At 38.7% G+C, this 22252-nt stretch overlaps 1 protein-coding gene and 1 pseudogene across 2 annotated transcripts in view; one reads left to right on the forward strand and one right to left on the reverse strand.

The window, feature by feature from the left end:
• The window catches only part of TRPC4AP (transient receptor potential cation channel subfamily C member 4 associated protein), a 68441-nt gene that overhangs the window by 16173 nt on the left and 30016 nt on the right, over nucleotides 1-22252 (forward strand). For both annotated transcript variants that reach the window (XM_053890333.1, XM_053890332.1), the window contains exons 3-7: nucleotides 341-457; nucleotides 6344-6401; nucleotides 8779-8834; nucleotides 11352-11480; nucleotides 17459-17666. In XM_053890333.1, coding sequence (XP_053746308.1) covers nucleotides 341-457; nucleotides 6344-6401; nucleotides 8779-8834; nucleotides 11352-11480; nucleotides 17459-17666 — 568 coding nt within the window. The remainder of the gene's footprint in view (nucleotides 1-340; nucleotides 458-6343; nucleotides 6402-8778; nucleotides 8835-11351; nucleotides 11481-17458; nucleotides 17667-22252) is intronic.
• Nucleotides 7208-7378, reverse strand: LOC128773477 (40S ribosomal protein S29-like; annotated as a pseudogene).

The following is a 22252-nucleotide window of genomic DNA, read 5'->3' on the forward strand; positions in this document are numbered from 1 at the left end:
TGTGATGTTGACAACTTCGTACTTCAGTTTGCATATCTTTAAAATTGGGATGATATATTACTATTATCTCTTAGGTTTGTGAAGATTAAAAGAGGTCTTCCATGAAGTACTTAGAGCCATACCTGGTACATATTAAGCATGAAATAAATTAGCGGTTGCTAATGTTAAAACTTTTATCATTATATTAGCTTTTCTGTAAGATTATTATTTTTTTCTGTTATGGTTGGAGCTATCTTTTGGCTCATGGGAGTTCAAGTTGTGACTCAAGCTGATGTTTTGGTGTCTCATTCCTGTTGAATACTAAAACTGAAAGTCACTCTGTATGCTTTTTTTAAACTAGGAAATTTCTCCTCTTCTCTCCATGGAGGCTATGGCATTTGTTACTGAAGAGAGGAAACTTACCCAAGAAACCACTTATCCAAATACTTATATTTTTGACTTGTTTGGAGGCGTTGATGTAAGTAGTTGTTTGTGATTACTACTGCTTAATGGCTTGAGCATTTAACTCTTGAAATAGAAGAAAGAAAGGAGTTCAGAATTCATAGCAAACACTTCAGAATTTTAATCTTTAGAAGTTCATGGGCTCTTGGGGTGCCTGGGTGGTTCAGTCAGTTAAGCATCCAACTCTTGGTTTCAGCTCAGGTCGTCATCTCATGGTTCGTGAGTTTGAGCCCTGCATCAGGCTCCACGCTGACAATGCAGAGCCTGCTTGGGATTCTCTCTCCCTCTCTGCCCCTCCCTGCTCATTCTCTCTGTCTCTCTCTCAAATAACTTGAAAAAAAAAAAAAGTTCAGGGGCTCTTACCTATGTTGAAACACCATAGCTTTAAGTTAGAATAATTTGAGTTAATTATATATCCACCTTTTTCTTTTTTTAAGGCAGAAAGTGAAAGATGTGTCTCCTACTTCCTGTTGTCCCCTCTTCAGAGGCAACTGTGATTTCTAGTTTCTTGTGTCCCTCCAGAGACGTTCTGTGGTTGTGTGTGTGTGTGTGAGAGAGAGAGAGAATAACTCCCACTGTCCCCATCTTAGGTTTACTTTCTTCCCACGTAGAGGTTGCATACCTCATATATAGGTACACTGTTCTTTACCTTGCTTTTTTCCACGTAATTCTCTAGCTTGGGGATAGATTCGTTTCAGTACGTGTAAATCTGCCTGATTATTTTAAATGGCTATATAGTATTTCCTAGTAGAATTATACCATAATTTTATTTACCCAGGCCTCAATTGATGAGTTTTCTCACACCTTTCCTTTTATAACAAGGTTGCAATAAATGCTTTTGTATAGGGGGGTATATACCTATGGGATCCAAATATGTGTGTGTTTCATTGTTTATAAACTTGTTAATTATATACCTAAGAGGTTTTATCAGCTTGCATCTGCAGTAACAAAGTGTAAGAGTATCTGTTTATCTACACCGTCACCAACACAGTGTGTAGATGTGTGTTTTTATGGACTGTGTTATTGAAGTCTTATAGGAAAATGCACCAATAATTATCACAAAATAAGTTCACCCTTGTTACTACCAACCACATCATGAAATGGAACATTATTGGCCCCCCGTACCTCCTTTACCAAATGGTACATTTTTTTAAAGTTTATTTATTAGAGAGTGCATGTGCACAAGCCAGGGGGTGCAGAGAGAGAAGGAGAAAGAAATCCAAGCAGGCTCTACACTGTCAGCACAGAGCCCAATATGGGGCTCCATCTCATGAACTGTGAGATAATGACCTGAGCCAAGATCAAGAATTAGATGCTCAACTGACTGAGCCACCCAGGTGCCCCTCAAATGGTACGTTTCAAGTAAATTTTATATATTTGCTAAACAGATATGGGAAAAATGGTATTTCTTTAGTTTTTTAAAAAGCTTTATTGAGATCGTTCATGCACCAATTCACCCATGTAAAGGGACACTTCAGTGGTTTTTAGTGTATTCACAGGTCTGTGCAACCATCACCACAGTCAATTTTAGGGCATTTTTATCACCCTAGAAAAAGTCCATGATATGTTTTAGCTATCACTCCCCTACACACTTCTGTCATAGGCAACTTTTATTCTACTTTTTATCTCTATAAACAGCCCTATTCTGGATATTTCATCTTAATGGAATCATGTAATATGTGGTTTTCTTTTATGGACTTCTTTAACTCAGCTTAATGTTTTCAAGTTCATCCATGTTGTGGCCTATGTGAGTACTGCATTCTTTTTATGGCTGAAGAACATTCCATTGTATGCACATACCACATTTTGTATATCTGTCAATCGATGGCTTTTTGGGGTTCTACCTTTTAGCTATTAGGAATAATGCTACTCTTAACATTTGTGTCCATTTTCTGTGTGGACATATGTTTTTATTAATTTAGGGTATATACCCGGAAGTGGGTTTGCTGAGGTGTATGGTAACTCTTAAGTTTAATCTCTTGAGGACCCTTTAGACTATTTTCCAAAGCAGCTGCCCCATTTTACATGCCCACCAATGTGTATGAGGGTTCTAACTTTTCCATATCCTTGTCAGCATTTGTTATTATCTGTGCTTTTGATTATAGCCATACTACTGGGTATAGAGTGGTATCTTGCTGTGGTTTTGGTGTGGATTTTCCGGATGGCTAATGACGTTGAACATCTTTTTATGTGCTTATAGGTCATCTGTACATCTTCCTTGGAAAATCTCTACCTCCTTTTCTCATTTTTTAATTGGGTTGAGGGTTCTAATTTTTCCACATCCTTGTCAGCATTTGTTATTATCTGTGCTTTTGATTATAGCCATGCTACTGGGTATAGAGTGGTATCTCACTGTGGTTTTGGTGTGGATTTTCCAGATGGCTAATGACGTTGAACGTCTTTTTATGTGCTTATAGGTCATCTGTATGTCTTCCTTGGAAAATCTCTATTTCCTTTTCTCATTTTTTAATTGGGTTGTCGTCTTATGCCTTCTAAGAGTATTTTATATATTCTCTTCATAGTTTTTAAAATTTGCATTTTTCCATGAGTGGGATTGAAGATCTTTTCATGTATTTATAAGTAATTCCTTTTCTGCCAGTTGTCTCTTAGTGTCTTTGCATCCTTTTCTATTTGGTTATTAGGCCTTTCTTTATTGATTTTCCATTTTAGTTTGGGCTGCTATAACAAACTGTCACAGACTGGGTAACTTATAAACAAAAGAAATCTATTTCTTGTAGTTCTTGGGGCTGAGAAGTCCATGGTCATGGCTTTGGCAAATTTGCTGCCTAGTGAAGGCCCTCTTCCAGGTTGTAGACTGCCAGCCTCTCCTTGTCCTCATGTAGTGGGAGGGGCTAGGGATATCTCAGGAGACTTTTTTAGAAGGACATAATCTCATTCCTGAGAGCTGTGCCCTCCTTACCTAATCAGCTTCCATAGGCCCCACCTCCTAATGCTATTCCATTTGGCATTAGGATTTAACATACAAATTTTGGGAGGACACAAACGTTTAGACTGTAACACTTTGTAAGTACTCGGTTTTTAAAGGTCCTTTGTTGGGAGACCTGCATGGCTCAGTCGGTTAAGCATCCAACTTTGGCTGTTAGTGAGCCTTGGAGCCCCTCTGCTGTCAGCGCAGGGTCCACTTCGGATTCTCTGCCCCTCCCCTGCTCGTACACGTGTGCTCACATGCTCCCTCTCCCTCTCCCTCTCCCTCCCCCTCCCCCCTCTCAAAAATAAATAAATAAATAAATAAATACATTAAGAAAAATAAAGGTCCTTTGTTATATGTGTTGGGTTTTTTTTCCAAGTTTTAAAATTAAATTTTGACTTTGTTTATGGTACTTTTAAATGGAGAGGGGTTTACTTTTTAGATACAGGAAGGATGTTCACCTTGTAAAAACGGGAGCTATACATTTATGGTGTATACTCTGCTGGCTCATGTTATACTGCAATTTAAATTTTTTTTTAACATTTATTTTTGAGAGACAGAGCGAGACAGAGTGTGAGTGGGGGAGGGGCAGAGAGAGAGGGGGACACAGAATCCGAAGCAGGCTCTAGGCTCTGAGCTGTCAGCACAGAGCCTGATGTAGGGCTTGAACTCACGGACTGCAAGATCATGACCTGAGCTGAAGTCGGCTGCCCAACCAACTGAGCCACCCAGGCGTCCCTGTTATACTGCAATTTAAAAAATGTTTCCTTAAAGATGCCATTTTCCACAAAAGTAAAGATTGTTACACATTTGCATCCATAGCATCAGTCATAGTCTTTATTCCCTAATTGTTGCTCAACATTGCCTCTCCTCAGCAGCTGTAGGGGTCCTGCAACAGTTACTTAATGACCAGCTCGAGGGATCCTTTACCTCTGAATTGTTCATCAAGGAATGTATTGTAATAAAAACCACTGTATTTATGGGAGGAAAACAAAAATAATGTGGGTATCTGGGGTCTCTAGCCTGATGTCTGTTTGGATCAAAGTTTTGTGATTTTGTGAGGTTTTGGTCTGCTTTGGGGAAGATTGGCTTCTCCAGGAATTTCGTCTGTTGATAAATAGGAGATTTTGCTCTGGTCCTTTTGCTCTCGACTTACCTTTAGTTGGGTGCATTTGTTCTTGTTGAACTCCCTTGTCATCTTGCTCCTGTTTCAGACAGAGCTCTTTATTTCTTCCTCTGCCAGTCACTAGCTATGCCCCAAAGTCACCCTTTCTTCAGTATGAATTGGAATAATTGGGCACGCTGGTGGTTAGACCACTCCTTTGTCAACTTGACCCAACCCCTGACGTGGCAGTGAAAAGTGTATCCTAGAGTTTGTAAAGTCAGATGCGTACAGGGTCAAGTAGGTACCTTACTGGACTGAAGCAGCCCGAGTCATGATCTGTGTAAATTAAATGCCTGCAGGGACTCTGGAGAAGTGGAGAGTGTGTGCCCATTTTATGGGGAAATGACTCTTTTACCCCCATTGACTATTGTTGCCCTGGGGGTGTGTGGGAAATCTAGATTCTTATGTAAAATCTCCCAGCTTTTCAGTAGATGTGGACCAAATGAAATGTCTATAGGCCATAATCCATAGCTTGGCATTAAAGGACTTTTAATTTATTCATTGACATAATCCATCTTCCACTTGAGCATCTTATAACTTTGGATGATTTTGAGAAGTGGGGCATCTCTTTAGAAAACCATTTGTGGAGCATGCCTAAAACCTTAAAGATCATTAATCATTTTGCCTTGTTTACATTTCTTTCTGTAACTTTCTCATGAAGATGTAAGTCAAAATGAAATAAAGTTTGTATATAAAGATGCTTAGCGTAGTACCACATATAATAGTTAAAAGTATCCCTCAGCAGGAGGGCAGTTTTTGTTTTCTCTAAGGTTGGTGGTGATATTATTGATTTTCTCTGTTACTTTCTATTCTCTACTAAATTAATTTTTACTCTAATTCTTATTATTTCCTTTCTTCTGCATACTTTGGGTTTGTACCTCTTTCTCCAGTGTCTTAATGTGAAAGATAAGGTTATTGGTTTGAGATAATTCTTTTTTTTAAATATAGGCATTTACAACTATAAATTTCCATCTAAACACAGCTTTAGCTATATCATAAGTTTTACTGTATTCATTTATCTCAAAGTATTTTCTAATTTTTTTGACTCATTTATATGTGTTTTTTAATTTTCCACATTGGTGAATTTCCCAGATTTCTTTCTGGTATTTTTAATTTTATTCCGTTGTGATCAGATAATATGCTTTGTGTAATTTCAGTCCTTTCAATTTATTGAGGCTTGTTTTATGGTCTAATATATGATTTATCCTGGAGAATATTCCATGTATGCTTGAGTAGAATGTATGTGTATTCTGTTGATAGGCAGAATGTTATATAGATATCTGTTAGAGCTTGTTGGTTTATAATGTTCAAGTCTTCAGGGATGCCTGGGTGGCCCAGTTGGTTTAGCCTCTGACTCTTAGTTTCGGCTCAGGTATGATCTCCTGGTTCTGTGAGTTTGAGCCCTGCACTGGGCTAGGCACTGATGGTGCAGAGCCTGCCTGGGATTCTCTCTCTCCCTCTCTCTCCGCCTCTCTATCTCTCAAAAAAATAAAATAGTTAAATAATTTAAAAATAAAAATAAAATGAGAAAGCTGAGGCCATGGAGAGAATTACTTGCCCAAGTTGACATGGGGACTAGGTGGCTGAGCTGAGCTGTGACTAGAACCCAGGCTTCCTGACTCTTGGTACAGTGCTTATTCCTATGAGCCTCACTGCTTTCTGGGTGTGTTGGGAACAGATGTTTGGGCCATCAGTTATCATGACAAAAATTGTTTTATAAGTTATGCTTGGAAATAATTATGAAGATTTTACCCAATTTTCTTTCTTTTTTTTTTTTTTTTTTTAACTCTTTAAATTTTTATCTATAGCTCCTTGTAGAAATTCTTATGAGGCCTACAATCTCTATCCGGGGACAGAAACTGAAAAGTAAGTATACTTGCAAGCCACTGGCCCTCATTTCCCAGCCTGCTGATGTGACGTGGTTTTCAGGGGCTTCTCTTCTTTTACCTCCTAACTCAAAAGTGAGGGTCTGCCTTCTATTATTTATTCAGTGCCAGCATGTGCTCTCCTCCCCCAACTAGGCAGCTCTCTTTATCAGTTTTATACTCAGTAGAAATATAGATCTGGGGCTTTAAACGAAAAAGTGTGAAAACCACTGGGCTGAAAGAATTGCATCTTAGTAGATTCTGATAGTCTCTGGGCCCAACTTTTAGGTTTTCTCTGAAAACTCTTATTTCTCCTGTCTAGTTAATTGAGGGAATAAAGAATAACCTGGTAGGATCATTTGTTTTATATTGTTGTTGTTGTTGTTGTTATAAAGGTGATACGTGCTCTTGGTAAAAAGTTCAGTCATTACCAGAAATGGTAAGGGTTAAAAAGTCAAAGGGTTTTGGTAGCTTATTTCTTAAGCTGGGTGATGGGTCTTATGGGTATTATTCTTTTATTCCTTTTTATAACTTCTGCATGTTACAAGTATTATTTTTAGGTATTCAGTATTTAATAAGGAGAAAAAAGAGCACTTTTCTTTGGCATTAAAAGCCAACAATCACAAAAATAAATACATACATATGTGCCAGAGATCACTTTTAACATTTGATGAATGCTTTTTTACAAACCTCATATACACATGTTTTTAATTGAATTACTTTTATGTACAATGAACACTAAGGTAGCTATCCTAGATATCTGTGGGTAAGGTAGGTATCTTGGATGACCCACTCAAGGAAGTTCACTTAATCCAACTTAATGAACCCTATATCCTTCGCCTACGGACAGAAACACTGGCGGCACATACTGAGGCCGTGTTTCCTGATCAGACCGTGGTGGTTTGAGCAGATGCGTCAAGAACGAGAACCCTGCTCAGACTTCCTCAGATGGCTCCAGTAGAGCTGCTGCTGACCCATCTTGCTCTCTCTGATGTGACAAGGCGAAAGGAAAAGTATCTTTTCTTAAATACAAAAAAAAAAAATTCCCTCCTTAACTGGAACAAACCAGACTACATAAGGCCTTGTTAGTGCGTGCAGCAGTGGTTAAGAAGACTCATATTCATCTTTGATGTCTCAGCTTTGTACTCTATCTAAATTGGTTCTTTGGGTTCTCTATGCACTGATAATAAGTGGCATCTTGTAATTACTTTTTGGGGTACTCATTCTTTCTTGTACTAGATTTATAAGTTCCATTAGGGCTAGGATTTTTTTCCCCCCACTAAACACTGTGTATTCTTTATCTGCTCTAGAGTAGGTACCAAATAAATATTTGATGAATGAGTGAACTCCAGTTCCTTTTGAAAATGAAAGGTCTAGAATTATTGAGATACACTGATCTGGTATTCCAACCTGCTCTGAAGTCATGAGATAAACCAAAAAGCCCCAACAGGTTAAAAGGTAGTGATGAGGTATATGAGACATCTGCACTGTCTCAAGATTGTATCAGATAACTCTTCTGGTCAAGCTAGCTTGTCAGGACCACCCATTGACATCTCAGAGGGAGACCTAGCATTTTAGAGTTTGTGGCAGCATAGGAATGAATGGAAACAGTTTTAAAAAATTTAATGCCAAAGAAAACACTTCGTTGATGGTTCATACTTAGTTTTATTCTCTCCAGGCTTTGGGGTCATGACAGTTGTTTCCTTTTTATGGTATTCCCCTGTTCCTACTCACAGAGAAGTAGCTAGTTCTTTGTTGGAGTTAGTAGGTCAGGCAATAAAAGCCATTTCCCCAACAGAAATAACAAAAAAACAAAAACACACTTATAGTCTTTAGTAAAAATGATAACCTTTGTTTGCTGCTAGTAGCACTTTCAATGGAGACTTGTAACGCTCAGTCAGGAAGCTCATACTCGGGATTCTGGCAGTTCTGCTTTTGGAAATGTATCTTGAGGAACCGATGCAACACAAGCATAAAAAGGTTACACACATATATTAAATTGCTTATTTTTAGTCTATTTAAATAACAAAAATCCCCCCCCCCCCCCCATCCAAAACCCTGGATATACTCTAAGCAAACTACAGAGAGAACATGGCTATTAAGTGATGACACCACAGTAGATTGAAAACATGAAGGCTATGGAGCATAGGAAAAAAAGGGCTACTACCAACCAAAAATCCATATACTAATTGGCTTGTAGTTTCTGAGGAGTATCATGAAAATCTTTGGTAAGCAAGGACCGGAAAGAGGTGTGCTAAAAGGAAAGTAATCATCTTGGAGGAGATTGTGAGGACCAGTTCTTGTGTTCAAAAAGTTTAATTCTGTTACAATATCTTTTCAATGAGGAAAATAACCAGTTATTCCCCTTTCACTTTCAGTAAGTGATGAAATGTCCAAGGACTGTTTGAGCATCCTGTATAATACCTGTGTCTGTGTAAGTATGCCTGCCCTTGGGGCCCCATTTATCTCCCCACCACATCTGCAGTGCTTGATAGGGGAAAGTTCGAGGGGGGGGGGTGGACATGAGAGCTATCCTCAGACACGGGGCAATTGGATTGACTTACATGGGTCTGAGAACCAGGACCAACAGGTGGGAATTACGGGGAGGCAGAATTTTGTAGAAAGTGTTAAGAGCCAGGGCTACTGCAGCAGGTGGTGATCTCCTTTAGCCCTGGAGAGACTAAACAATCTCTCCAGAGACAGACTCTGTCCAAGCAGAGACTGAACAATCACTTACCAAGTGGATACATGCACTGGGAGAATGTATTCCTTTTAAGATTCCTTTTAATCCCTTTATTTCTGTTTCTTCATTTTTCTTGTTAGAAAACAAAACAGGAACCAGAAGCCTCACCAATATATTGAGCAGGACACTCTGTTTGGTCGACCCTGAGCAAGAAAGAAAGGTGGATAAAAGAAGCATTTTGGTAGAAAGGAAAAAGCCTAGCACTTAGTGCTAGAACATGATTTGGAGTTCTGGCTCATGGCTCAGTGCTTATTAATTTACCTCCCTGAGCTTTTAGTTTCTTATCAGGAGAGTGCAGTCAGTAATCTTACCAACATTGTAGGCTTGTTATGAGGACTAAGTGGGATGATAGATGTGAAAGCACCTTGTAAAGTAACATACATGTGGTAGTTTTTGTAAAACACAGTATCCATCTTTTAGGATACTGTGGTAAACTGTAAGCAGCATAATACATGGCAGAAATGAAACCAGTGCCCCTGTAGAAGTGAAATCTGTGTGCTATGAAAATACAGCAGAGCATTTAATTACATTTCATTTCTTGCCTCATTCCAAAAGAGGTTTCAGGCATCTTGTATAAAATCTACCAAGATCATAAATCATAAATTTAGAAGTAGGTAAGGAAAAGGGTGGAACACGGTGAGGGTGTAACATGTATCCAGGAATTGGGCTGACTATAAAATCAGTGGTGTTGTGGATGGGACATAAATTTGGGTTTAAGCTTCTTATCAACCAACACAAATAGAGAAATAAGTTTCAACACTTACGCAGTTCAGCATCTGTAACTGTGCCATGCAACAGAAATATAGCGTGAACCACTTAGATTATTTTAAATTTCCTTATAGCCACATTTTTTTAGAAAGTAAGAAAAGAAGTAGGAAGAAATCGTGAAGTTAATTTTAATAATATATTTTATTTAGCATAGTATATCAAGATTATTCCAATATGTCAGGCCACCTGGGTGTCTCAGTCAGTTGAGCATCTGATTCTTGATTTCAGCTCAGGTCATAATCCTGGGGTCAAGGGATCGAGCCCCATTTCGGGCTCAATGATGAGTGTAGAGTTGCTTGAGATTCTCATTCTCTCTCTCTCTCTCTCTCTCTCTCTCTCTCTCTCTCTCTCTCTCTCCCCCTCTCCCCCCCCTCCCCCCTCCCTCCCTCCCTCCCCCTCTCTCTCCCCCCCTCCCCCTCCCCCTCCCTCTCCCTCCCTCTCTCTCTCTCTCTCTCTCTCTCTCTCTCTCCCTCTCCTTCTTTCTCCCTGTCTGCTCCCATCTCCCTCTGCCCCTTTTCCCTGCTTGCGTGCTCTCTCTAAAAAAAAAAAAAAAAAAAAAGACTAAGATTATTCCAACATGTAAACAATTGTAAGTAATTATTAATAAGATATTTACTTTCTTTTTTCTTACTAAGCTTTCAAAACTCAGTGTGTATTTTACACTTGGAGCACCATGTTTCAAGTGCTCAGTAGCCACATGTAGCTAGTGGACAGAGAGGCACAGACAGACCTAGAAGATAAAAGTAAACTAATTGTTCAGCTAACGTACAACTATTCTTGCAACTGAGGTCAGTAAGAACTTGTCCTTATTTTAAAAGATGATGTATGTATGATGACCCCCTCTTGGGCAACTTCCATGTGGTCATTAGTTTTATGAGGCTTTTGTTAATGACACCTAATGTTAATCAGTGATACTCCAGCAAAACACAGTTCAGTTTAAAAAAAAAAAAAGGAAAGGAGGAAACAAAAATGTGAAGAACATAGTATGATATGGTCCAACTCTATGCTGATCTGGCTTAATTCCAGGGATTAGGCAGAAATGAAGAAATGTCTGGAGGTGCCTGTTTTGGGGTGGGGACGGTGCAGATTTTGGTTAATCTGGAGTAAGGACGTCATGCCTGAAGACATTGGCATTCACTACTTAAAATGTACTGCTGGCCAAATAAAACTTGGGCTATTGGGTGCTAGTGTGTAGCTCCTCATTGAGTTACTAGGCAGGTATTAGGTCAGAACATATCGTGAACCTACCATAGAGAAACCCATCCTCTCAAAAAGCATTTGCACACGTTTTGTATATGGTTATAGGGATTTAAGTCCTCTGCGAAGAATTCCTCAGGGAGCTTGAAGTTGCTTTTCCAGTTTCCAGAAGGGGGTACCTTGCTTTTCAGGTTTTAAGATTATAACCTATCCTGCCTTTTCTCTCCTTCTCCCTTGTGATAGACGGAAGGAGTTACAAAGCGTTTGGCAGAAAAGAATGACTTTGTGATCTTCCTGTTTACGTTGATGACGAGTAAGAAAACATTCTTACAAACAGCAACCCTCATTGAAGATATTTTGGGTGTTAAAAAGGTGAGCTATGTTCTCCAGCAGGTGGATGACCAGATGGTGGAGGGTGTCTTCGATAATTGGATTCTCAAGACTGATGTACAGAGCTCTTTTAAAAGAAAAATTCATCCATATTCCTCGTGTTAACTTTTTTTTTTTTTAACTTAAATATATTTAGGTACAAAAGTAGGTTATATTTCTTCTTCTAATGGGTTTTAAGTGACAGTAAAACCTAAGCCAGTATATAAATTGAAATCAAACTAATGATAAAACTCAAAAGTTCAGATTGCCTTTAATGTGATGGCTAATGTTACTTTGCTGAAATCAAATTGCCCTTTGCTAATTATTATGATGCAGGATCTTTTTAGCATACTTACACTGCTGTATGCTATGGGATAACTCCATTTTCCTACCACTTTTCTATATTTGAATGCTGTGAAACCTTCATTCATCAGGATATGTTTCCCTGGATGGTGATGTTTGGCTTAGACTTATTAAGTTCACTTCTGTTTAATCTCATTAGTCTTAAACAGTTAAAATTTGATACCAACATAGGAGACACAAATGTGAGCACTGAAAGCCTGCCACTTGGTCATAAGATGGACATTCAAAAGATCCTGAATATACTTAAAAAAAAAAAAAGAAAGAAATCCCACACACAGGGGTGCCTGGGTTGGCTGGTTAAGCGTCCGATTTCAACTCAGGTCATGATCTCACAGTTAGTGAGCTGTCGTGCTGACAAGCTCAGAGCCTAGAGCCTGCTTCAGATTCTGTCTCTCTCGCTCTCTGCCCCTCCCCCACTCATGTTCATTCTCTCTCTCTGTCTCTCAAATAAACATTAAAAATTTTTTTTTTAATTTTTTTTTTTTAAAAACACACAAAGGGGAACCTGACTGGCTCAGTTGGTGGAACATACCACTCTTGATCTCTGGGTCGTGAGTATAAGCCCCATGTTGGATGTAGAGCCTACTTAAAAAATTTTTTTTAAAAGAGGAGCTGTGATGAAAATGAAACACTAAATTAAAAAATATCATAAAAAACTTAGAACCCAAAAAACACACCATCTGTTAGATATCTGTTAGATAGTGTATTAGATATTTGTGTAATGCTTGTGAAGACATGGAGCTTACTTCCCTAGTCCTTATTCCATGCCTCCATGTTGGTTGCAGTGGGAAGATTTCTTCCTCTTACTACTGAGGTGGCAGGAATTGCCTCTTAGAGTTGCTCTTGCAGAGAAAAGGCTACCCGCGTGCATTGCGGTTACCCTAGCTTTCGTTTCTGTCTTTCTGCTGCATTTTCCCCAGGCCTTGATTGTCATCGTGCAGGCAGAAGATGCACAAGTGGCCCATTGTCTGTAGGAACACACTGGAGATGTGTGCAGGTCCCAGACCCTTTGTGTTCTTTGATAAAAAGTCTTTGTCATTTTTCCAATAATTGTATGCTCCAGCCAGTGTGTGAAAGGGGGCTTCAAGGGTGGAAACACTAGACTCCTTCGCAGTCTCAGCATGGGAGTCTAGGATTGCTCCTTCATAACTTTTCCTGCTTGCCTGTCATGCCCTGTCACACTCATATTTTTGTGTGTTGCTAAAAATAGTGATGAGTTCTGCTAGACATCGTTACCTTGGTGCAGTTTGAAAGGGGGGTAGGCACCGTAAAGAAAGTGGGAACCCAAGCCACAGATTAGGAAAAGATATATGTAACCCATGTAACTAACAAATTGGTATTCAGAATTTATCAAGAATTCTTACAAATCAGCAAGAAAAAGACAACCTAGTTAAAAAAAGGGGCGGGGGGAGGCAGTGATGTAAGCAAGCATTTCACAGAATCTATAAATAAAAGAAGATGCTTCATTAATAATGAGGGAAATGCAAATTAAGGCCACCATGAGAGCACAAATGTTGGTGAGAATGTATATCATTGGAAATACTTATATACTGCTGATATCTTTTTGTTCCTGCAGAATATATTTATCTTCTTTTCTAGTTGAACATGTGCATACCTCGTGATCTAGCACCTAGGGAAGCACTACCCTGAGGTCCGAGGCATCATTCTTGTGCCTGGGTCACCTGTAACCTATTCCCAGGCATGCTTGTGGATGAACTCCGTCCCAGACAGACCAGTAATTCTTAGAAATGAAAACACTACATCAAAGCCAAGAGATTGTGAAATCAATCCACTGGGTCTGTCAGCTAAATAGAAAAGATTAAAGTGTATCATGTAAGGGTTATTATTTAAGTTTTTGTCACATATTTATACATTCACCTACGTATGTTTTATTGGGTTGTGATGGAAACTTTTTCTTATTCTTGGACATTATCGGAATGGTTTGGAAGCCAGAAATACTTCTGTACATGTGCATCAAGAAACACATATATAGCATTGTTTATATATAATATAGCATTATAAATAATATAGCATTGTTTCAGGGTCAAAAAACTGAAACCAAGTCTGTGATCCATCAGCAGTAGAATGGATAAATTTTCTCTATCCACACAATGGAATATTATAAAGTAGTGGAAGTGAATAAATTGTTGATATAGGCAACAACATAGCTAACTCATAGAAAGTACTGGTAGAAGTCAGTTACAGAAGACTGTGTATAGTGTATCATTTTTATAAAGCTCTGAAATAAGCAAACTCAACTCATACACAAAGCTTTTTTTATCTTAACAGCAAAGCAAAAATAAAATTCAGGTTTGTGGTTACCTCTGGCAGAGAAGCAGGAAAATGTGATAGGAAAGGCACACACAGCTATTCACTTGATTATGCTTCGTAACGTATGTTGTATGTATTAAATTTTAAAATTAAAATATAACACAAGGAAGTGGGCTTGGAGGGTGGTAGGACCTAGTTTATGACCCATCACAGAGCTAGAGGAACAGGGCTGAAAGTTACAGTTACCAATAATAACAATGGCTCCCATTTGTTGTGTACTGGGGAAGGAGAAGGCAAAGGTGGAAGGGGCTGCCCCCAGGTAGCTCCTCCACAGCGAACTTCAGGCCTTCATTCCCAGAAGTAAGAGTGGAACTCATGAGGGCTTCTAGGAATCATTCACCTGTTCAGTACACATTTACTGAGACCCTCACCACCAACTCTTATGTGTTGAGGCTCTGGACAGCCTCAAGGCAGCATAAGTTTATGTGGAAAATAAACAGATAATTACAAGATCATAGGGTATGTGCAGTGATTGAGAAATATCCAGTTCAGTGGAAGTGAATCAGTGAGATGAAGGGCAGTAGTAGGTATTTTCTGAGGAATATAAGGATGTTTCAGAAGAAGAGAAGCTCATACAACATGCAACATTTGCAGATTGTAGAGAAGAATAAAAAAAAAGAAAGAAACTAAAATAACAAAGCATTTCATAAAATTCAGTATTCATTTATGATAGAAGTTAGGAATAGAAGGAAAATTCCTTAACTTGATACAGGATATCCGTTAACTTACAGCAAACAGAAAACTTAATGTTGAAACTTTGGAAATATTCCTGTTAAAGTCAAAAAGACAAGAATGCCTGCTATTGCTTACTCTAGATAATTGGTTACTTGTGCAAGCACACAAGGAGACACCTATAGGAATGTTCATGGCAGCATTGTTTAATAGTGAAAAATTATAGCCTACCTAAACACAACACACACACACACACACACACACACACACACACACACACACACACACATATATATGTGTATATATAAGATTTGGTATGTACTAATAACAGGATAACATCTCCAAGATGTATTACTGTTAAAGAGGAAAATGCAGAGCTATGTGTATAGTATGAGTGTGTGTGTGTGTCCGTACACACACACACTGGTTAAATACACTGGAGTAAAAGAGTGAAAAAATGAATGAATTAGAGCTACTTGTATCTGTGTAATTTAATCCTAGTGTTGAGAGGCACCTGGCTGGCCCAATCAGTAGAGCATGCGACTCTTGATCTTGGGATTGTGAGTTCAAGCCCCATATTGGGCCAGAGCCTACTTAAAAATAAATAAAAGTTGAAAAAGCACTAACTTTCTGTTGTCAGAAGTGGCATAAATTTAAAAAAAAATCCCAGTGTTAACTAACAGTAAGGTGTCATATATAATTCACACTGTACATGCAAAACAATACATTGTTGGTTTTAAAAACAAAACAATGTTTTTAAATTTTTTGATTTATTTTTTATTGAAGTATAGTTGACATGCAATGTAATACTAGTTTCAGGTATACAGCCTAGTGATTCGGTGATTTTATACATTAAGCTATACTCGCCACTGAGTGTAGTCACCATCTGTCACCGTACAATGTTACTGTAATATTATTGACTATATTCCCCATGCTGTACTTTTCATCCCTACAACTTATTTCTTTTATAACTGGAAGTTTGTACCTCTTAATCCCCTTGACCTATTTTGCCCATCCCCCCCAATCGCCTCTCTTCTGGCAACCACCAGTTTGTTCTCTGTATTTATGAGTCTTTTTCTGTTTTGTTTATTCATTTGTTTCGTTTTGTAGACTCCTATACAAATGAAATCAAATGGTATTTGTCTTTCTCTGACTTATTTCACTTAGCATTATATCCTTTTGGTCTCCCCATGTTGTTGTAAATGGCAAGATCTCATCCTTCTTTATGGCTGAATAATATTCCATTGTCCATGTATATACCATGTCTTCTTTATCCATTCATCTGTTGATGAACACTTGGGTTGCTTCTCTATCTTGGCTATTGTAAATAATGCTTCAATAACTATAGGGGTGCATATATTTTTTTCAAATTACTGTTTTTGTTTTCTTTGGGTAAATACCCAGTGGTGAAATTACTGGATCATTGATATTTCTGTTTTTGATTTTTTTTTTTTTTTTTTTTTTTTTTTTTTGAGGAAACTCCATACTGTTTTCCGTAGTGGCTGTATCAGTTTACATTCCTACCAACAGTGTACCATCCTCCTTTTTTTCCACATCCTAACACTTGTTATTTCCTGCCTTTTTAATATTAGCCATTCTGACAGATAATGAGGTGATATCTCATTGTGGTTTTGATTTGCATTTCTCTCCTGAAATCTTTTCATTTGTCTGTTGGCCTTCTGTATGTCTTCTTTGGAAAAGTGTCTATTTAAAAATTTTTTTTTTTTTAACGTTTATTTATTTTTGAGACAGAGAGAGACAGAGCATGAACGGGGGAGGGTCAGAGAGAGGGAGACACAGAATCTGAAACAGGCTCCAGGCTCTGAGCCGTCAGCACAGAGCCCGACGCAGGGCTCGAACTCACGGACCGTGAGATCATGACCTGAGCCGAAGTTAGCCGCTTAACTGACTGAGCCACCCAGGCGCCCCGAAAAATGTCTGTTTAGATTCTCTGCCCATTTTTTTTATCAGATCATTTTTGATGTCGCATTGTGTAAGTTCTTTATTTTTTGGATATTAACCCCTCATCAGATACATCATTTACAAATATCTTCAACAGTAGGTTGCTGTTTCTTTTGTTGGTGGTTTCCTTCACTTTAATACCATATATTTTTATGGAAATATAAGAACGTGTGGGAATAATAAACAGTTCAAAATAAAGGTTCCCTCTGGCAGGAGAGATGGGAACACAACTGGTTAGGAATACTTTATTTCTTATTTCTTAAAAAGAAAACATCTGTAGCAAGAATGGCAATTTATGAATGATAAAACTTGAGTGGTAGGCATTTGCTTTGCTTTGCTTTGCTTTGCTTTGCTTTGCTTTTCTAAATAGACAAAATGAGCCACATGAACAAAGAATAAGAACAATGGTTTTCAAAGGTTTAATCCTCAGACCAATCCTATAAGGTATGTTAGTCCCATTTGACAGTTGAGCACACAGAGACTTAGAGAGGTTCCATAATTTACCTGTGTTTGCACAGCTGCAGTTTGCAGAGCTGGGATTTAACCTAAGTGGTCTAGCTGCCAAGCCCCATTCTTTGGGGAATGCAAACAAGGGGCACATCCAGTGTCAAATGAACTGAGCATGGGGATTGTTTTATTTGTGTTTCCTGTAGGAAATGATCCGACTAGATGAAGTCCCCAATCTGAGTTCTTTAGTATCCAATTTTGATCAGCAGCAGCTTGCTAATTTCTGCCGGATTCTGGCTGTCACCATTTCAGAGATGGATACAGGGAATGATGACAAGCACACACTACTTGCCAAAAATGCTCAGCAGAAGAAGAGCTTGAGCTTAGGACCCTCCGCAGCTGAAATCAACCAAGGTAAAATCTCTCAAAGTTTTTGGAGTTTTGAAATTATGGCTCTGAGACCCCTTTGTAAATTATCTGCTCTTTCAATATCTCCAGAGATTGATCCACGTGAGGGCTCATAGGGTCCACTTAGAGTATGTAAATTTTGTATGTGTTCATTATTATAGGGGCCAAGTTTGTAACCTTTATCAGATTTTTTAATGGATTCAGAACATCGAAAAAGTAAGATCCATTGTTTATCAGAATTACAAATACACGTACCTTTTGATCCACTAAGCCTCATCTGGGCCTTTATCCTGTAGGTATATAGGCAATGATGTATATTCAAGGTCATTCATTGCAACATTGTAATAACAAAAGACCAGAACAACTTAAATGTTTTATTGATAAGAAACTATTTAATTTCCAGAACATTTATATAATGGAAAATTGTATAGCTTTTAAGAAAAAAGAATGAAGAAGATTTAGTATGTACTAATACAGGATAACATCTCCAAGATGTATTACTGTTAAAGAGGAAAATGCAGAGCTATGTGTATAGTATGATACTTTTTGTAGTAAAGCAGAGATGGGGAGAATAAGATCAGATGTATTTGTTTGCTCATATACAGTATGCATAAACTGAAAGCACACACAAGAAACTAAAAATGGTTACCTGTTGGGGGTGGCTAGAAACAAGTTAGATGACAGCAGTGGAAGTAGGACTTCTGAATGTATTATTTTATGTATTATTTGATTTTAGAACCACATGAATATGCTAATGATTTCCCCACCTGTTGCTTTTTGTTAGCAAGAGAACTTTTTTCTGTTTCTATCCTGGTCTAAGCAGATTTGGAGAAATTGGGCATATATCTGTTTTGGTTATAAGAGTATAGGTGATCCATATTTGAACTAAAATATTTATGTGTCTTAAAAGCTAGTTCTTGAACGCTAACAGTCTGAAAAATCAGTCTGCCTTAGTGTTAACCGAATAACCAATTAAAAAGCAGTAGTAGAGAGGGCGCCTGGGTGGCTCAGTCGGTTAAGTGTCCGACTTCGGCTCAGGTCATGATCTCATGGTTTGTGGGTTCGAGTCCCACATCGGGCTCTGTGCTGACAGCTCAGAGCCTGGAGCCTGCTTTGGATTCTGTGTCTCCCTCTCTCTCTGCCCTTCCCGCACTCACACTCTGTCTCTCTCTCTCTCTCTAAAAAATAAATAACCATTAAAAAAAAAAAACAACAAACAGTAGTAGAAAGCCATGATCATCCCACAGTAGCCCTGAGGATGCTTTGAAAACAGTACTTTGTTTCTGAAGTCCAGTTGACTAGATGTGTGGGTTCCCAGGCCTAGCTCTGCAGAATTGCTAAGTGCTACATAGCAATTTCCCTTCTAAGTACTAAATGTGAGTCCTTCATTAACTCTGTTAGCATTCTAGTTTTAGTTATGAACACCGCATAGTCATGACTATATTTCTAGGTTGTTAGGGAATATAATTATACGTGTTTTAGTCATAATAAAAACAGAAGTATATGAACCCTATGGACCCCAGGTTGGTGGTTCCCCCTCTAGGCTTGTTTTTCTTCCTGAGTCCATAGATCCAAGGCCTACCCTGGTCTGTGTAGGCTTTTATTCCCCTCCCTTCTCCTTTCTTAGGACTTTTAAGGAGTACTCATTTTAGCAAATCATAAAATACTCATTCTTAAAAACATGAGTTCTGTTATAACTAAATTATACCTTAAAGCTGATTTAAATACACATACATATATACTGACAAAAGTTCACATTTGTTAAACTCCTGCTGTGTAGCAAACATTGAGCTAACTGCATAACCTAACAGTGATTTTATTTACTTCTCCAAGCAGCCCCATTCATTGCACAGCTTAGGAAACTGAGGGTCATAAAGGTTCTGTATTAGATACTTGTGTGTGCTGAGGCACTAAGTAACTTTCATCTTTTAGTTTTACACTTAAGGAATCTGTTCTACAGATCATTTTTATCCTGTTATTATCAGTTACCTTCACCCACCTGTCTATAAGCTACCTTAAGTGAAACCAGCACTGCCCATCATTCTTGGAGGACAAGGTATTTTAGTCAGTTGATTTTTTAAATTAACTGAGAGTTAACACCAAACCTAGTTTCCTTTATATGAGGCATTAAAAAAAGGAAGTCTTGGGGTGCCTGGGCGGCTCAGTTGGTTAAGCGTCCAACTTCGGCTCAGGTCATGATCTCACAGTTCATGGGTTCAAGCCCCACGTTGGGCTCTGTGCTGACAGCTCAGAGCCTGGAGCCTGTTTCAGGATCTGTGTCTCCCTCTATCTCTCTCTCTCTGCCCCTCCCCTGTTCATGCTCTCTGTCTCAAGAATAAACATTAAAAAAAATTTTTTTTTTTAAAGGAAGTCTTTATAAAATGTCTAGGTTCACTTGTATACCTGTGTGGCTAACCCATGAGATACTCTACATGTGATGTCTGCTTGTAGCTTTTGGGTTGAAGCTTTATTAAAAGTTGTATTTTAGCACATGATGTTGTACAGGGTCCTTTCCCAGCTCTCTGACCATACAGTTCCCCTTTCCCTGCCTCCTGCCCCCACACACATTTTTCTCCAGTCACATGCCCTGGGAAGGCCAAGGTGAACATAATTAAATCACAAGTGCAATGAGAAAGATCTTAGTTCTCAATATTGTCATGCTTTAATTGAACTCCGGTACTGGATATTTTTAAATAAAGGTGTGTGTAACAGTCATCTCGGGCTGCCATAATAACATACCGTAGACTGGGTGGCTTAAACAACAGAAGTTCATTTTCTCACAGTTCTGGAGGCTAGAGGTTCAAGATCAAGGTGCCCTCAGCATTGGTTTCTGGTTTGCAGACAGCTGCCTTCTCACTGTGTCCTAACGTTGTCTTTCCTCTGTGTATGTACAAAGAGAGAAAGAGATCTCTGATGTCTCTTCCTCTTATATAAGGACATCTGTCCTATTGGATTAGGGCCCCCTCTCATGACCCCATTTAATTACCTCCCTAAAGGCCCGGTCTCCAAATACAGCTATATTATGGATTTGGGCTTAAACATAGGAATTTGGAAGGGGACCCAATTCAGTCCATAACCGCATATAAAGCTGATGTGTTTTTGTTTTGTTTTTAATAAATTGTGGCTGTTTTCTTACCCAGCAAAATAGTGATTTATCCTGTCTTTCTGGAGCTCAGATAATAAAAATGTTAGAGTCCTCTTTGGATTTCTCAGAACTACCAGTTGTCCTTCTATCCGTTCATGTGGGAACAGATGGTTTCATCTGGGGGAAAAAAAAAATCAAGATTTTAGTCAGAGATGTAGATGAAGCCACAGGCCAGATAATTATCAATTTATAGGTCACACTGAGCTAACAAGGGCTGATTTCTGCAACACAGGAGCTAGGAGAGAATTCAGAATCCCCTCAGCTGGAAAGCAGGGCCTAAGCTGGGGAGAAAGTTTTGCGGGAATATTTCAAAATACTGATGTTTTAACAAATATGAGAGAAAAGGTCTGCTTTTGCAGAATTCAGAAATTGTGTTTCCGTTGTCAACCAGTTTGACATTTTAACATTAACCAGTAGTGTGTGATAGCTGCTGGTAAAGCTGTGAGAATTACTAGCACACTGTGGTGCTGGGTGCCAGTTCCCGGAGATTGTATATCATTTGATGAGCATAATTGGGCCAATGATTTTTTTTCAGGGTGAGAGCCCATAGCTTTTCATCACTTTTTCAAGAGATGAGTGACTCACAGAGGCTCTAGAATCTCCCAAGGTGGGGGCCGGAGTCTCGGAACTCTGAATGCTGGGCAGGTCACGTTCTAAGTGCTGCGTCTAAGTGCTGTGTGAAGAGTGTAGGGCAGGAAGGGTAGGCCTTAGGAACTGTCCTGTGAGGAACAGAGAAACTGCAGCCATTCACCCTCCAGAAAAGAGATTAAGAGAAAAATCCAGCTCTGGGAAGGTTTTCCTGTAGAATCCAAACTCTTTTATTTTTGGAAAAAGTAATATATGTCTAAGGTTTCTTAAATAATAAGAATAGCAGGTATATACAGTAGAAAGTTTGTTCCCCCTCCCCATAGCAACCTGTTTCATTTTCTCATATGACTCTGCAGAGAAATTCTGTACCTGCCCAGTCAGGGGGATGGAGGGGGAAAGAGATTGGCTGCTCCCTGTCTGTACAGGTGGTAGTATAAAATAGCCTCCATTCTGCTCCTTGTTTTTTTCGCTTAACTTTATCTTGCAAAGCATTCGATTCCAGTACATACAGAATTATGTGATTCCTTTTTATAGCTACATGGTATTCTAATGTATGGGCATACCACAATTTATTTAACTAGTCCCCTATTGGTGGAAATGTGGTTTATTTTTAAACCTTTGTTCCTACAATTAACAGCCTTGTGTATGGAGTATGATGTGCTGGACATTTGCCTTTTGAACTTTGATAGATATTGACAAGTTAACCCTCTAAAGAAATTACGGTACATCTTTTTTGCCCATCCCCCCTGTACATGCTTCCCATTGCAGGGCCTTTTTAAACTTCTTGATGTCTGCCAAGCCAATAAGTAAAAAATGGTATCTCAAAGCAAAAAAGCTACCTCCATGTATTTTTTTTTTT

The sequence above is a fragment of the Panthera pardus genome, unplaced genomic scaffold, assembly GCF_024362965.1.
Source record: "Panthera pardus isolate Hobbes unplaced genomic scaffold, ASM2436296v1 HiC_scaffold_25, whole genome shotgun sequence".
Classification (NCBI taxonomy): Eukaryota; Metazoa; Chordata; class Mammalia; order Carnivora; family Felidae; genus Panthera; species Panthera pardus.